A 16,996-nucleotide genomic window follows, 5' to 3' on the forward strand; every position below is an offset into this window, starting at 1 on the left:
ACGCGACCGCAGCAAGGTCGCGAACCTCGATGAAAATCAAGCCGCGGAACGAGATCTTCGATCGACCGGCGGTGGTCCGACGGCAGAAAGAGAAGAGAAAAATCGGGGGAAGAGCGAACCGCCGTGGCCGACGGTAAACGCCGATAAATTACCCCTCGTTAAGTCCGGGCACGATAATCAATTGAGCCGCGCGTCGACCGATAAATATCGAGCAGCGGAAGAATTACACGAGCGAGCGAGTTTACACGTCGGCCGTGGCACGCACTTTCATCCGGCCGTCTCCGAGTCGAAACGCATTTGTCGAGATGCTCGACGAAGGTTACCTACTTTCCGGGCCACCGCGGGTTTCACTCCGAGCCGGCGGACCATGTTTTCGTGGCTCGCTGCGAGAACCGTCGGCCGCGGAACCGAACGCGCGATATCGCGTCCCGTACCGCGCTGAATGGAACAATCGAGCTGTCGGGGCGCACCTTCGGCTCGGCCCGATCGGCAGATTTATCGTTCACTATTTTCGAGGACTCTATCTTCGCGCCGGTGCGAAGGATCGGGGATTGAGAAATCCTTTGTTCCAGGCATTCGAAGATGCCGGGCTTTTCGCTGATTCAATTCCAGTTGATGGAGGATGCGCCGCTGCAGAGATTGCCGATTGAAATGATCGTTGATGGATTAAGTTAGAATATCGACGTCTTTTGTAGCTTTGCTCGGAATAAGGTTCTGGAGACTGCTATGGAAGACTCTTGATTCTTTCTACAGAAAAACAGCGTAATCTACTTACTGCCAATTCATTGAATTCAAAGACACTAAGTGAAACGTCCGAAAAGGGAGGGATTTCGATGTTTCCTCAGCTCGCTTCCTCAACCTTAATTAAGCGGATTCTCATCCCGGACACGTAAAGCGCGACAATCGCTTCGCAGGAAGACGAAAGGTGTCCTTTGTTTTCGCTTTCGATTCGGTGCGACTGCATTAAGGAGCCGTGTAGTTGTCCAAACGAGACAACGTGTCGCTTAAGAGGATCTAATTAGGTTTTCATGTGGCTGGTTGCCTAAAGGAACACCTGGTCGTCGCCGTCCACGGCGAAATTCAACCGAAATCGCCGCAGGAACGCGTGCACGGTTGACAGTGCCAGTGACATTTGCATGCGCGGGGCTGCATTAGGCAGCCGTGGCACGGTTTTGAAACGCCGATCGCCGGGCATCGATGTTTCCCTTAGTTAACACCTGCGCCAACGGTTCGGAGCAACGCTCCCGCGAAAACAATGGGCCACGTGAGAGAGCCGATTACGTTACGCCGCGGCGACGGGCCTTTGTCGATGAAATTTTTCCAGCGTAGAAAGTGATCCGCCAGACAGGCAGCCGCGATCGATATCCTAACGCGATTCCAGCGAATTAGGCCTCCCGCTCGCGGCGTCACGGATTCGATTCTCCACGGAGGTTTTCTGGCTTCCAACTCCCGAGGTGCTCGCATCGTTGCTGGAAACCTTTTATACCTGCGCGTGTCCACGTGGAAAATAATGTCGAGCCGCCGACGGTATTTTAGATGACTCCGTTTAATGGCGTCGAGTGAAACCTTAACGCCATACCGCGCGTCGAAATCACCGGAACACCGTGTATAGCTAATGCCACTTTCACGGTTTTAGGTGATGAAAACTAGTCGCGCCGTCGAACTGAACTTTCGGCGGGGGAATTTACGGGTTTCGCCTTGGTAAATGTCAAATTTTCTAGTTTGGGGTATGGAAGTTGATCGAGATAGTTTTTTAAATACGACTCGCATTTGGAAATTAGAAGGAAATACTTGGGGCGTTATTTTATTATTATCTGTTCTAAATATATTTCGGTCGCTTTGAATTCTTCATGTTTCAGCTTATGTTGTTGTGATGTGTAATATTAGATATCACCGTGTATAGAATTAACAGAAATTTAGTTAGTCAACTGAACTACGCGTTTACTTCTTGAAAGACGCCAAAGTGATATCAGCCAGTCCCGGTCAGACGCCCACGCATCAACTGCACAGTACGGCACGTTCCAGATGATTCGCTCGAACCGGCATCCTTTTCTGTCACCGGATGCGACGGTCGTTGCAGCGATCCAAGCGAATAAACTATTGGCGTGACGCTCTCATAAATATTAAATTGTTGCACTTCCTTCTGGCATCCGTCTTTGTTTCGCTCGCGCAGCGCTGGCCAGCGTGTCCACCGCCGCGGGAGGACGGAGTCACGCGTGATCAAACTTAGTTTCAGCGAATTAGCGAGGTGTCGTAATAACCGATCGCCGGCGTAATGATCCTACCGGTGTCTATTAACCATAAATCACAGCTTAATGAACCAGCGTAACCGCGCTAACTAATTTTAGCCTCCGCGTAATTCGTTTGAATGTTTTACGAGTCTATTGTTCCGCATGGGTTTTTTCGGATTCTTTCGTAAACGAACCCCGCCTAATTGCCGATCGCAGCGAGTTCCACTCGCGGATCGCGTTGCCAGGCAAGGAAATAAATTTGTATAATTGCCTTGGCATAATGACGTTAGAATTCGATATATTTCTTTGATTCTTTGTAACGTGCGTAGGCATGAATGCGCGCACAGCTACTAAAGGATCTGTATCGTTGATTCGAAGTCCGGAATTGCCCCGCGAATTCAACGAAAATATACTTGTTACAAATAATCGTTTCGTTAACTAAAACTTTATAAAACCCCGGCTCGACGGAGAACCCATTAGGCTACGTGATTTCCCTGGAAATCGACAACCGTTTCCAAACTTCTGATCGATAGCGTATACACTCGGGACTAACGAATAACGTCTAACGGACAGTAGGAATTCCAGTATATCCGCAGAGAGTTTCCATTCATTTTCATTCCACGAGCGTCTAATTAAGCCGGGGATTTACAAGTTTACGCCCAATTGCCTCGATCGAACGCGGATTCTAACGATCCCGTTTTGCGGCAGTTATCGGGAATTTCGTTTTTACGCCGCAGCGATTTCCATGGTCTCGACATTTCGATGGTGCTCGAAACCGCGAACCGACGTGGACTCGCGTGGAATCGATTACGGGTGCCGAGAGGTCAATGCGCCGCGCGCGTAATCCTCGATAAAAGAACGTTATCGGCGCGTCTAATTGCGGTAGATCGGGTCGATAATGCTCGACGGAGCTCGCCGGTGCCCGCAACCGGAAATCCGAGAAACCACGTACGCGGATAATGGATGCTCGCGCCGCGGAGCGTTCTCACCTCGAAAAAAATCGGCGTGCACGGAATCACCGGCGCGATCTGGTACCGGATTATCGATATCACCTACAGCTGAAAAAGCCGAGAATTTCGCACCACGCCTATCCGCCGACACCGGAGACAAGATCGAAAAAGAAGGGGGGAAAAAGGAACGCCGACGATCGAGCGCGTTCGTATATTATTATTTAATATCCGCTGTCCGATCGACCGGCGAAATGCTCGGTACATATTACTTTCGTAACGAGTGGAATTTATGCGACCAAGTAAACGTCCGCCGCGCGTGTAACTGAATTCCGCCGCATTATGTCATAAATATCGATTTCATGAAAGTCGCGTCGAGGCACACGCAGGATCGCGGTACCGTCTAGTTCAAGCGTCTCGAAGGAAAGTCTATTTATCTGGATTTTTCTATAAACCCGATATAAAGATCGATAATGAACCTTCGATAAGGTACGAGCGGCGACGTTTATTTTTAGATAACTGCGAAAATCGCAAGCGCGAATGATAAAGTCGAAAGTAAATATAACGTGTACACGGCTCGTAAATGTTCTGGTAAGAACACCGTGAACACTCAATCGCCGCTTGATTTGAAGCGACATCATAATGTCTTATAAATAACATTATGCAACGTAGAATGCATCAGTATGGGAAATACTAAAATAAAGTAGCCGTGTTTCTTAATTTATGTTTCCTCATTGGTTTCATAGAATATCGTTCGTATCTCGTCGGGAAACGTTGGATACTTCTCGCGAAGAACTTTCCAGTGCAAAGTGCAAACAGTATCCTATAAAGAACAACACGTGTTACTAATAGTAACGTACAAAGAGTAACACGTGCTACGTTATCCGCGATAATGGAACTATATCCGAAACCCTACGAATTCCCTGCACACAATCGGATAATCTTATCGACTCGTGACGAACACAGTGTCCGAACGCGAGCTGTACGACGCGAGCAAATGGTGTACGTGTGAGAATCCGATGAAAAAAAGGATCGGCACGTTTGCGGGAGCGCTATCGACCTCCCCGGAATCGATAGCGTTCGCGTAGATAAACACCTATCATTTATCCGGTGTACAAAGTGGCGGCGACCGGCCGTGAAACACACTGCCAGCCATCAATTACTATGATACATCGGCCGATAGACTGGCTACCAGGTTCGACAGGGGTCCGCGCCGACGATAATTCAGCCGATCTCCGGCGACTTTCATTTCGCTACTCCCGCAAATCTGCGATTCGGCACACTTTTCCCTCCTCCGATCGGCCGGCCAGAGGATTTTTCTCCGTCTGAGGTTTAACGGCGCGTTTTCAGCTAAACGCTCGAGCAGTCCGCTTTTACGCAACCCCCGACAGGCTTTTTCATGATTTTTATTGGTCACGGTATTTTCTACGATCGCTCGGACGAGAAACATGCGGCGCGCGCCGCGCTCGAACAATACCGCGATCGGAGAAGAAACGCTGGAATTCGATGCCGTGAGATTTACTACGTCGAAGGGGAATTCCATCGGCGAATTCGGCACGGATAATCGCGGCTCCGTGGTTATTCCTCGCGCAGAAAACCGAGCTAATGAAGCCAGGAGGCAGATATTGTGCGTTAAGTAACTTGGTTGTTAATCACAACGTCGATTTCGAATCGCGGAATGGGCGATCGCGAATCGCGGGCTTCTGGAAATTCGTTTTGCATTATACAATCGAACGCGAATGTTCGCGGAGCGCCTGTAGTTTTCCAAGATAAAGGGAAATATTCCGATAAATTCTTTGCGATGAAGTAGTGGCCATTGTTTTTGCGTGCCTACGGTATGTGAGCTCGCTGTTGGATACGAAATCTTGCAATAATCGTATGATTAGAGATTTTCCACGTATGAATCGCGTTCAAATCGATCGACTCGAGCTCCTGTGATGACATGAAATTATCTCTAATACGCCAATAAAAATATATTGATAAATACAGTGTCACATTGAATCGTAAGAAAGTGATATCGAACACTCGTGACAGATCCGCAATCATACACTCTTCGCCGAAAGAATCGATTTTACGGTCCGTATTGATTAGTCATGTTTTACCCCTGCCGGTGAGTACTATAAACCCTTGAAATCTCGAACCGCTGCCGTTTATCGCCGCGCGCACGGTACAAAGTAACGCGTCACGCCGACCAGCAGATATTAAGTAGCCAACTTTATCCCGAGCGACAGGCGCAACGGCGAAATTGTGAAAATTTCGTTAAATTTTATTCAACCCGGCGCAGGACGTTTACACGAAACATTCGACGGGATGACAAATTTATAGACCATTCCCCTATTTACAGCGTCTTATTTCACAATCGGGATTCCCGTGTCCGCTCCGAGGATAACGACGAAAAACTCGCTCGATTTTCATACGCAACGTCCGCGATTTTTTTCCACACGATAAAGATGTCCGCGCCTCCGTGCACGCGGATGCGGCGCGCACGATTAATCCTCGTATCGACCGGCGGTTTTTGCCTGCGCGCTTCCGTCTCCTAAAATATTTTCGTAAGAAGAGACGGCTTAACGCTTCGCTGGCCTTTTGTCGCGCTGTTAATTAAGCCTTCGAGCCGCAACATGCGGGAAGGGAAGCCACGATACGCTTCAGCCCCCCAAAAAACCGTGTCGATCCCCTCGCGGTGCATTATCCTCGCCGATAATTATCTCGTACAGGGACGAGGCTCGACGGAGGAACGGGGGGAGACCCGTGTAGGGGAAGAGAGAAGGAACACGTGTCGTGAAAGGAGTCCCGTGCGTGTACGGTGGTTACGTACGGTCGTTACACGAAGTAACTTTTAAGCGCCACCGTGTTCTCTTGGCCGGCGAAGCCGGCGGCTCGTTACTTATTTCACGAACCGGGGGCCTTATTACCGGGCCTCATTTAAAAGCGCGCCGCGGCGCATATATCTCGAGCGCGAAGCAATTTGCAAAGTACTTTCCCCGCGGTCCGCTTTCCGGGTACGAGAAGCTTTTCCTTCGCTCGCCGGAAAGGCCGGCGGAGAGGCAAAAAAAATATCGAATAAAATGAAAAGGAACACGATGGAAACGTCGAAAAAGGAATGCTCGCGGTTCTACGAGGCGCGCTCGCTCGGAATCGGTTCGCGGCTAATTACGGAAGAATTCTACACGCACGAGGAATTCGCAATCAACGACGAGAACGCGAACCGGAAACCGCGGCTCCCGCCGGCTGACCAGCGACTTTTGTCTCGGTGCCTTGGAATTACGTAATTCCGTCTGCACGCCGATCGTGATCGAAGGTAACCCGATGAATATCCGCCGAGGTATCGAAGATACGAGGCAGATATCCGTTTCCACTGATAACACGCGATGGAAACAAGCTTTTATCGAATAGTTTCTCTTCGCCGGGCATCGAGTATCATTCAGCGAGTATCTGCTTCGAGAGATACTTGTTAATAACCGTTAAACGCGGACACGCTGCACGTGAGATCATAAAATTATAGATCCAGCGCTATCATGGCCCGGGGGTTGCGCAACCTGCCGGGTTACACGGACGAGTTGCGCAACGAACTTCACCACAATCGAGTCGTTTGCCGCTAAGTAGCCGCGTTTTCAGCCGGACGATTAACCCGCCGACGGGCGAGCCGCGACGAGAGAAGCGAGAAGAAGCGATTTTCGCGAGATCCGAGGGGACGATACGGCAACGCGCGCAATACTCGCGGAAGTGATCTGAGAGGCTCGAAGATCCGGGACGGCTGATTTTTATTCTTCGCTTCTTTCTCACGGCTGAACTATCGCCGCGTTCGGAAACGACGCCGCTGCGAATCGTGGCGTCGCTTTGAGGCCGCGTGGGACCCGCATTTTTCCGCGACCGGCTTTCGATCCCGTCGTCGTTGCGAAATCCTTTTTTTTCTCCCTCTCCCTCCCTCGCCGACAGGTTCGACGACTTCTCCGTGTTTTCGGGAATTCGCGTTACATTAACTCGACGGTGGCTAGTGTGTCACGAATTTTTCCCGTCCCGCCAACAGGTTCGACGACTCCGCCGAGTTTTTTTAGGAATTTTCGTTATCGATAACAATGGCCTCTAATATATTCCTCTCGGGACTTCGTGACTTCTGTAGAAACTTTCGTTGAAACTGGCAGTGGGTACTTCTCATTTTGCCGGAGACGCTTAGTCCGTATTTATAAACCCGCTCGCCTTTGCTTGGTTTCGTTTCAACCACTCGCCTAAGGTTTCTTTCCGGATTAGACTTATTACACGTACTGCATCGTAAGTAATTTTCCCGCAGAAGAGGAAGTTATATATTCATCGCGTAAGTGAATTTACTGTGGAGATGAAATATTTATAAGCAGAAAACGGTGTTTCCCCCGCGGTTAATGTGAACTGAATTAAATTGAATGGAAAGTCTTCGCCACGAGGCTGATCCGATATTAGAAGGCAGGGGGTTAATCAGATGTACGGGTCAAGCATTTCTATCGACGCACTCAATAAGAATCGTTCCTTTTATCCGTGATTCGTTATTTATTCTTTTCTATTGTTTCACCTAAATGAAACACACTTCTCGAGGACTTCCCGTTAGACGTATCTTGTACAACTCAATTTCTTAACTCTCGTTACCTCGGGCCCGAAATTAATTGCACGATTTGAGTGTAAATGATATCACTCGTCGGGTGCACCGATACAGACGCAACGTTGGGATGATCCAGCAGGAGATCGCGTTCTCAAAGCCTCTGCCGATATTAATTACAGCCGCTCGAGCCGTGAAAGCCCGGAACACCCAACTATAGCGATTGTTGAGAAGTACGTACGCGGCCGTTGAATTTGACGAATCGCGTTTCACTTGACATACTTCGTCCCGCGGCCGAACTATCGGATATAGTCGAATTAAAATTGCGGGTCATCGAAAGCGGTTCATTTTCTGCGCAGGTGTAAAACGTAATTGTACATCCGTTGCCGATCAGAATACGCAATCGGTCGATGATTATAAATCACGGATTCGGGACTGTAGGGATAATTGATCGATCCCGGGGCAGACCTCGCCGAGAACGCGATCGAGATTCGAATCTTGATCCAGTTCTCTAAATCAACGGCTGGATCGATGTGTTTTCTTCGGCCGATCAATTACCCGGGCCGATTCGGACCGTCGAAACGATCTAGATCCGTTCGCGAGCGGTTTTTATTCAAATCGGATCTTCCACGCAGCCGCAACCTAGAAATTCGAGTCTAGTGGAGCGAGAATTCGGCGTAAGAAAGTGAGAACTAGCCGAATGATCTTTGTACTTGCTTCTTCTGCGAAGGTTCTGATAATTTAACAGTTCGAGAATAGTTTCTTTAGCTGTGGCAACAATAAATCTTGATTATACTTCATCTCAATCGCAGTTACGAAGTTCTTCGTTGCTTAATCGCTCTGTGGAAATGTTAAATGTAATCTTGCTTCAGTTCTTCTCCGCTGGAACGATTAATCAACCCTTTGCACTGGAAAAGTTGTTCGTTAGAAATATTCCAAATTTTCCTATGAAATATGGACGAAATTCTTTGTATTTAACTAATGGGAAAACACACATGGACTAAGCAACTGAGCTGTTTTGCTTCAATATTTCAATCCAATAAAATCTCCTAAAGAAAATAGAAAAATGAAACTGAAACGAGTCACTGAGTTCATAAATATAATGTCGTAGTTTATAATTTCTAATAACGATATCTATAGGGTTAATTTCATTTTCATTGCGTAAAATATAGGATCACGGCCGTCGCAAATATGTGACGCTGGTAGTGATGGTGTTAATATTTTACGTAAGACCTTTTAACTTTATATCGAATCAAGTGATGAATGAGAGTCACCTCTCGAGTGCAAAGGGTTAGAGGATCGAAGTTTTATGTGGTGCTTGTTTCCCTGAACTTACGTACGAGCATGTAAATCCGTGCTAATATTTACACCTTGTAAACAAAGTACACGATGGTTAACCGAGGCAGCGAATAGATCGTGATCGCCGGTGTTTCTTGTCGTAGTTTCGCGCAAATAAAGTTATGACAAGCTGGCAGGAGGTCACGAAACCGTGCCGACCTGTCCGCGTGATTAGAATCGAGACGCGATCTTTACTTTCGTCCTTCGCTCGGGCCGCCTCGTTACGGTAAAACTTTCTTTTCCGCTGCCAGGCAAAATCCTAAGCAGAACGGGACAGAAATCGGCGCCGCTGCCAGAGCATTCCGGTGCGAAACAGCCGTGTGAACCGCGAACAAGAAGTTTCCACGAACGCTGCGCTCTCTAAACGCGAATCCGCGGAGAGTATCGCGTCGGAACCATTTTCTATCGGATTTTTTAGCTTCCGTCGAACCGCTCCGGCTCAACTGTACTCCGATACAGCTTCTGCAAACACATTCTCGCTCCTTAAAACAACTCGGAACAATAGAATTCAATGAAACTTCGCAGGAACAGCGTGAAACGTTCATCCAATACGCGAAGGAGATTGGTGAACACTTGGTCGACTCTAGAAACGGAGGTTTACCTTCATGCAACTGTGTAGTTACGTTTATTTTCGCGTCGGTCACATGTTTCCCCGCGCCACAGTTACTAATATTAGGCGAGACACACGAACGCGAGAGACATGATTTCGCTTTTTGCGTCAATGAGGTAATCAAATTTTTGACGCGTTCGTATCCAGAAGCACAGCGAGTGATAAATTATTCATAGAACAGGATCACGCTCTTGCCAACGGCAGTGTATATAATAAATTGCTGTATTTAAATCGCTGAAAGTAGAATGCTGTTGTACTTCGTATTTTTGGATATCACTTCCATTAAGATCTCGCTGTGTAACGCAGTCTTGAAAAATCTACATCTAAAGAAACCATCGAATCCATAAGAACGACGTAATTCAGGGAACAAAGGATCAATGAAATAAGAAAAATGGTGGCGATAAGTATAGGTAATAATGGAACCACGAGAGAACTGGATGAAATCGGTTTCGTCGAGGAATGTATGGGGACAGGTTAAATATCGAAATATCAGTCGGTCCTCGCAGAAACGGGATACAATGGAGTTGGTTTTGCAGCGACAACGCTGAAGATCGAATGTCTCGGATGTAAAAGCGATCGTGCCGGTGCCCGATTCGACGGTACGTTCCTTGATCGATTGCTCGAGGAAAGTGATTCAAGGCGCAGCTCATTTGACCGTGTTTCGCGCCGCTCTTATTACACGCACGCGTTCACGAAGTGTGCGCGCTGTCTGCCCGCCGTAAATCCGGCATGCATCGGCACGATACCCCGAACGGACACGGCATCACAATGTCAGCCCCGATTCGATTAAAACAGACAAATTTGACACAGATACGCCTGCCGGGGCGGCGTTGATCGATCGCGTATTTCAGATCCGAGTGATACGCCGGTCGCCGACGCGCGGCTACCAATTAATAATAAATCATTAAAGGGATAGCGATCTAAGAACGTCGGTCTCACTCGAGCGATTCATGGCGGGCTCGGAACAATTGAACGTCGATTAACATCGCCCCGGAATACTGAAAAGAATTTCAAAACGCGAGCGTTCGACGGTCGACTGCGATACCTTGGTCTGCAGACTGTCTCGACGACAATTCTGTTCTGTTTTTATCCGCGAGCAGCGACACGAGCACACCGTACCTTGATATTTTCGCGAATACCTTTCGAAAATTGCTGGAACCCTGGAGAATTTAGAGCATTTTAAATTAACTTGAAACCGGTTGATTGGCTGAGAATACAAAGAAACTTGTAAACAAAATAGAAACGCAGCGAGTTCTGATTGATAGAAAGATAAAGTGCCTTTCCATCGAGTTAATGGTAACACTTTAACCATCGTTCTTCGTGAACAATCAGATTATCTTCCGTTCAATTCACACGAAAGCCTCGGCGACGCGCTGTAGACGGTTGGTCTACGAAAACGACACTTTCCTGGAAAAAAACAAACGTATCGATCATCTCGGCAGCATAACGGGATCAAAGACCGGTTGCCCAATGCAAAGATTTCTTCTTCTCGCTCGGCGTTGAATCTCGGCTGACAAAATGTTTCGCGTGTCCGCGTCGAGCGACAGATGTTACAACTTCCTCGGGCAGATACGACGTTGTTCGTACGGAACTCGAGACGCTTTCTTATATAATCGAATCCCGTCTAGCCGCGGAGAGTCAGCAATCAGCCGGTCCGCAGATCGGATCGTTTTCCGCACGCATCTCGACGGAAAATCGTCTGAGAAAGAACCGGTGTGTTCCCAGTAGCGGAACGTCCATTAAGATTCACGTAACGCGCGCCCATCGCGCAGGCCGGCGTATCCGGTCCCGATTAACGCAATCCTCGTATCGTGACGCGGTCGACAGAAGGGCCGGTTCGATCCCCGATTAATCAATCGCGAGCAGCGATTAATCACCGGGGATGCGTCGATGTTTCGCAACCGCGTCTCGAACAATGGTTCACTTTTACTCTCGGCAAAGAGCACTTTGTTCTGTTCGGGGAATCGCGGCGGCGTTCGACGAGCCGAATCGTCGGTCGTATTGGAAATATGGAAATAAATTGTATCGAAGAACGGTGGGGGATACGATAACGAGCCGGCGATCGTCTCGTTCGGTTGGTTTCGTTGCGAACCTTCCTATAATTAGGTGTCAATTAAGTAATGGAAACTACCGCCGGGCATTGTAATAAATCCAACGGGAAAGTTCGACGATAGAATTTACATTCCGATTATTTATGCAACAGTGTTACGCTCCGCTGTTGTAATAACGCGTATTTATCACCGAGATACCGGTGTTCGGAGTGTCCGCGCGTGAACGCCTCGTTCTACTGAATTCTTTAGCATATTTTTATTCGGGCCTGTCTTTTTTTCCCATACGCGCCGTGTAGTCCATGCGTCTTGGCGGCTGTTAAGATACTCGAGTGATAAATATAGACGTTCCAGCAAGTGTTCACGCGCGCGAACCTATAGCGAGCGTGTTGACAAATGAGAACATAGAAAGGAAATATCCGCCGTACGTTCCTGAAACCGATGGAGTAAAAGTCGCGAGAGAAATTGCACCACTCTTAATTTCTCTTAGGTACCGACACACGTTTCTGACAGGCCATTGCGGCTGCGGTCGCGTGGAATTTCGAACGGCCACCGTGGTTTCCTTCTTTTTTCGTTTTCGGTAAAAGGACGGGCTCGATCGCGAACAAATTGGACACTCTCGGTCGCGTTCACTTTTGCTTCGTGCGTCGCGCCGCTCCGCGCCGCGCCGCGCCGCGTCGACGAGCGAAGGCGCGCGTTCACGTCGACGGTTTACGTGTTCCGACAATCGGAATCGAGGTTGAAACGGATATTACCTGCGACGGTGACAATACGGTTCGTATAACGATCGAATCAGAAAGAAACCGCCCGTCGCCCGGCGTCCATACCAATGAGCCTCATCAAAATTCGAACGAACTTGATCCGGGCCGACCGGCTGGAAATTCAAGTGTAACCTTGTGGTCAAGTTGCTCGTTGAACGTGCGCAGATGCGACTATTTATTTTCGGACGATCGACTGTACGGGTCTGCTTGTTTTCAACGTTCTGTCGCTCTATTTTTGAGCATTTATTTCCGACGTATGACGGACCGCCAGAAATTTAGGCGTTACGCTCGATGTTAACAATTCGATCGTTGCTCCGGTATTTTTCACGCGAGAATCGTTGTCAAGGCTGATTTATTAAAAACCTGCGATCTTCATATTGGTCTTTCACTCTATCTTCTCCATTGATACCTTAAACTGTCCCTAGGGACAGACAGTATTAAATTTCAGGAATAACATTCTGTAAATCACACGTCATTAGAAAATCTGTTCATATCCTTCGTAGTAGATTTCATTAAAGCACCATGGACAAAAGAGATTATGTCTGTTTCTTGCGTACACGCGCAATTTTTTGACTTGCACGTCGCCTGAATGGAAAGTGAACTGAGTAGAGCTCCGCGTTTAACGTGTTCAACGCGCCTGTTCGATGAATTGAACCTCGATTTACAAGATGAATCTCTATCTACAGACTCATTAACACGATCTTCTAATAGTTGTTTAACCTTTGTTCCAGGAGCCAATCGAAGGCCTCCTATCTGGCTTACCGGCGTGAGCGCGGGGCGCCCGACAGCGAGGGCAGCTACAAGAGGACCATGTCGCCGACATCGCGGCTAGAGGATTGGCCGCCGCCGCGGGATCACGACGATCCGGTCCTACTACGCGTTACGCCTCATCATCCGTTGCAGCATCATCACCATCACCATCACAACAATCACCAGCCGGAGTTGTCCAAGTCTCACAGCGTGGACGCCCTCCATCATCGGCTGGAGGAGCGCGCCGTGCAACAGCAACAACACTCGACGGATGTGATCGGGAAACTGTCGCACGACCTGAACAAGAAGCTGCAGGCGAGCGACGCCAGGTCCAGGACCGCCGAGAACAACAACAACGACAACCTCGAGGACCGGCACCAGCACCACCATCATCATCACCACCATCTGGAGAAACGGCAGCAGGAGAAGAGGCACGATTACGAGCAGCGCAGGGAACGACTGTCGCCGCAGAGCGTGGAGGTTCTTAACGACAGGAACCGGCAGCTCGAACGGGAACGTAGAAAGCTGGCCGCCAGTTGCGAACCCCTACCTCAGAACAGAGAGGTAATCTTTATTTTAAGACTTAATATTGGACTCGAATCGTTTAGAAAAGATGTGAAAGATTCCTTCTAGAGTCTAGAGAACTTTACAGTTTGATTAGAAGTAGGTTTCTCTAGGGTCATTAGGATCTTCAAGGTTTGGTAGAGTTTTTAAGCGTCCTAAAAATTTTGGAGATATCAAGGATTCGAGGAGGATGGTTTTAGGGATCGAGTATACTTGCTCAAATCTGCTGTTCATTTATTAGCTCTATTAGTCAAAAGTTTCCACAATGATATTATCGGTTTATATTCTAAATTACTATGAACGTGATTATCACTGAAATTTCTTTCCGATTCAGAAGCAATCCCGAAGCATGGACGCTCCTTCGTCGGTCGAAGAGGACTTCTTCCGCGAGCGCAGCGCCACCATCGAGATGACCTCGCAGAACATCGAGCTGCTGAACCGTCGCAACGAGAAGAGAGCAACCGCCACTTCGACGACAACTACCACGATCGCCACCTGCATCACGACGTCGTCAACGTCGACCACGATGACGATCACAACGGACAGTTGGTCGCGTGGCAACGAGGTCCAGACCTCCATCGAAACTTCACCCGCCTCGGAGAGGCCGCCGCCTCCGACGAGTTCGCCGCCAAGATCGCCCGATCAGATCGAAGGCGACAGCCTCAGAGGATCCATTCCCAGACGATCGGGGAGCTGTTCCAGTTCCTCGTCGTCGTCCAGATCATCCGACCCCCGCATCTCGCCGCGAAATTTGTCGAATAGTTTCTCCAAGATCGAGGGCTCGCCTACCAGCAGGAAAGTCTCCAGTCCAACGCAAACGGAGAGCACTTCGAACAGGTCTTGCTCGCCGGTCCGCTCGAGTCAGACGAACGAGATAGAGCTAAGAGTGGAGAGGTCATCCTCGTCGGCCAAGTCCAGGTCGGGAGGCAGGTCCTCGACGTCTTCGATCTCCAGCATCTCCAAAGCTTCGTCCTCGTCCTCGCCGAGGAACTCGCCGGTTCAAGAAATGAAATCCTCTCCGGCCGCGTCGCCTTGCGTGTCGCCGCAGCCTGGCATCGAGGGACTGACCCTGGTGCAACGCACCGAGGTCGTTCTCCGAGTGAACACGGCCACTAGCGATGCTGCCTCGCAGACTGATCTTTTGGAAACAACGGAGACCGAGGTTTGCACGAAGACCCACGAGCTTCCTCTCTGTCGAAAGAAATTGCCCGAGGAGATCGAGTGCGAGGAACTGGGCCGGGATCTGGCGAGTCAGCTTAGTCCGAATGATAAACTGGTTCCTCTCCTAGGTGAGCTTGATTGATTATTCCGTTGAAACACTTGAAGATATCTGGAAATTCCAGTTTCATCGAAACGCTATTAGCGTTGATATAAAAGTTGTTTCTATATAAAATCTGCTGCTGGTCCAGTCGGTAGATGAGACTAAACATTGTAATTTGTAGAATAATTGCTTCTGCCTTATCATTTCACCATCAGATAAGTAATGTGTAAACTGGTTGCTTGAAAATCGCGCTGCACAGGAGGCGTAATCCTCTTTAGTCACTAACGTCTACATTGTAGAATCGATGTTACACTTACCCACGGTCCGCGAGGATGGAACACGCCGAGGGAAACCAAATTGCTGTTTACGATCTAGAATAAATCGTGCCGGTTTATCTCGCGATGGGTTACAGTGTCGGATCGGCACCGCGTGTCTTGGGCATTTCGCTTCATCTTTAATTCCAGGTTTAGACTAATCCCGGATTACCCGCGTCCGCGCCGATTACGTCTAATAAAAGCCGCGCAAACATCGCCGGTATCGGTATTCCCTGTCGTCGTTCCTCAACGGCTTAACGTAATCCTACAGATTTAGTGCGGCTAATGGCATCGTCAAACATTCAGCTCCGAACCCCCTCGCCGACGATTTTATTGCATTTTCTGTTACAATCCTTCGGTCGCCGACAATTTCGTCGTGTGCACCGATTCCCATGCACACGTGGACTGGCACGTACGGTTCGTTCGTCTGGCAGCAACTTTGTGGCGTAGACTAAACTCGCCTCTCGCAGCTCGAATATTTTGTCGCTTGATTTCAATTCGGATTCCTGTGTTTGGTTTTTTTTAATGAGAATTCGAATGTGGCACACCGAAGTGGGTTTCGCGAAATATGTTATTTGTTATTGACAGTCTATTCCAGATACTGCAAATGTACGTGAATCAGACATACAGAATAAAATTGATTTACATACAGCTCTGTCTTCGAGGAAATCGAATGATTAAATCATATTCTGCTGAATATGGCTGACTAATATGTCTGTCTATTGCCCACCGTTTCTACTTCTATTGGACAAGTGATGCGGCAAAATCTGTATTTTACCGATCGCAATATTCGCTGCGTCTTCTCTTATTGCTAATGTAATCAACGTCACGCATGACGATACATCGGTATAAATATTGCTGTGTTCAGTTTGTTCTCTCGTAATTTCGATGATCATTTCCACAGTATGTTTCGCCTTTTTTCTTCGAAGCTCCATAATCGAATCGCGTTTCACGTGTTTCGTTCATTTACGACGATTCCGCAGCGTGTAAACGTTAATACTTATGTGCATAGATAATCGTAGTTTCGGTTGTCGAACTATAAATGACAACAATCATTGAAGCCGCATTGTGCTGTTGCAAAGTCGTGCGTCATCGACGGGCTGCACGTTGGCCGGGGTCGACGACCTTTTCTTTTAATAAGCGGTAACCCAATGGACGGCCGCGTTATTCAATTACACGTCGCTGCATTCCCGCGATATTGAACGCGTGCGTTATGGCTTCGGAGCCGGGAACGGGGATTCCTGGAGCGTAGACGGTGGAGAAAAGAAGGGGAGCCGGGCGTGTGTAACAATCTTGTTTGTTATCAGTTCCAGCGCCGGAGCACAAGAAGCCCGCCGACTACGTTTCCGGTCTGTTCAGGGTGGAGGCGACCTTGCAGCCGAGACCGAGGCGCCGGCTGTCTCTGGAGGAGCCTACGACCCCGTGCTCTGAAAACGGGGCCGACGATGAGAAAAAGTGAGTTCACACCCGACAATGTAATTACTTTGAAATAATAGTCTCTGGAAGGATTGAAAGAGGACTTTAGCGGATTTCGTGTAATTCGTGTTCGAGTAATATATAAATCGCTCAGAAGCCATGCGGTTAAGTCGATTTTTTTATATCTTT

General features: G+C 48.5%; 1 protein-coding gene across 2 annotated transcripts in view; it reads left to right on the forward strand.

The window, feature by feature from the left end:
* Shrm (shroom) overlaps positions 1 to 16,996 on the forward strand; it is a 170,033-nt gene that overhangs the window by 145,112 nt on the left and 7,925 nt on the right. For both annotated transcript variants that reach the window (XM_031971991.2, XM_031971992.2), the window contains exons 8-10: positions 13,234 to 13,816; positions 14,151 to 15,105; positions 16,699 to 16,846. In XM_031971991.2, the coding sequence (XP_031827851.2) occupies positions 13,234 to 13,816; positions 14,151 to 15,105; positions 16,699 to 16,846 (1,686 nt within the window). The remainder of the gene's footprint in view (positions 1 to 13,233; positions 13,817 to 14,150; positions 15,106 to 16,698; positions 16,847 to 16,996) is intronic.

This window comes from Nomia melanderi, chromosome 7 (genome assembly GCF_051020985.1).
Source record: "Nomia melanderi isolate GNS246 chromosome 7, iyNomMela1, whole genome shotgun sequence".
Taxonomy (NCBI): Eukaryota; Metazoa; Arthropoda; class Insecta; order Hymenoptera; family Halictidae; genus Nomia; species Nomia melanderi.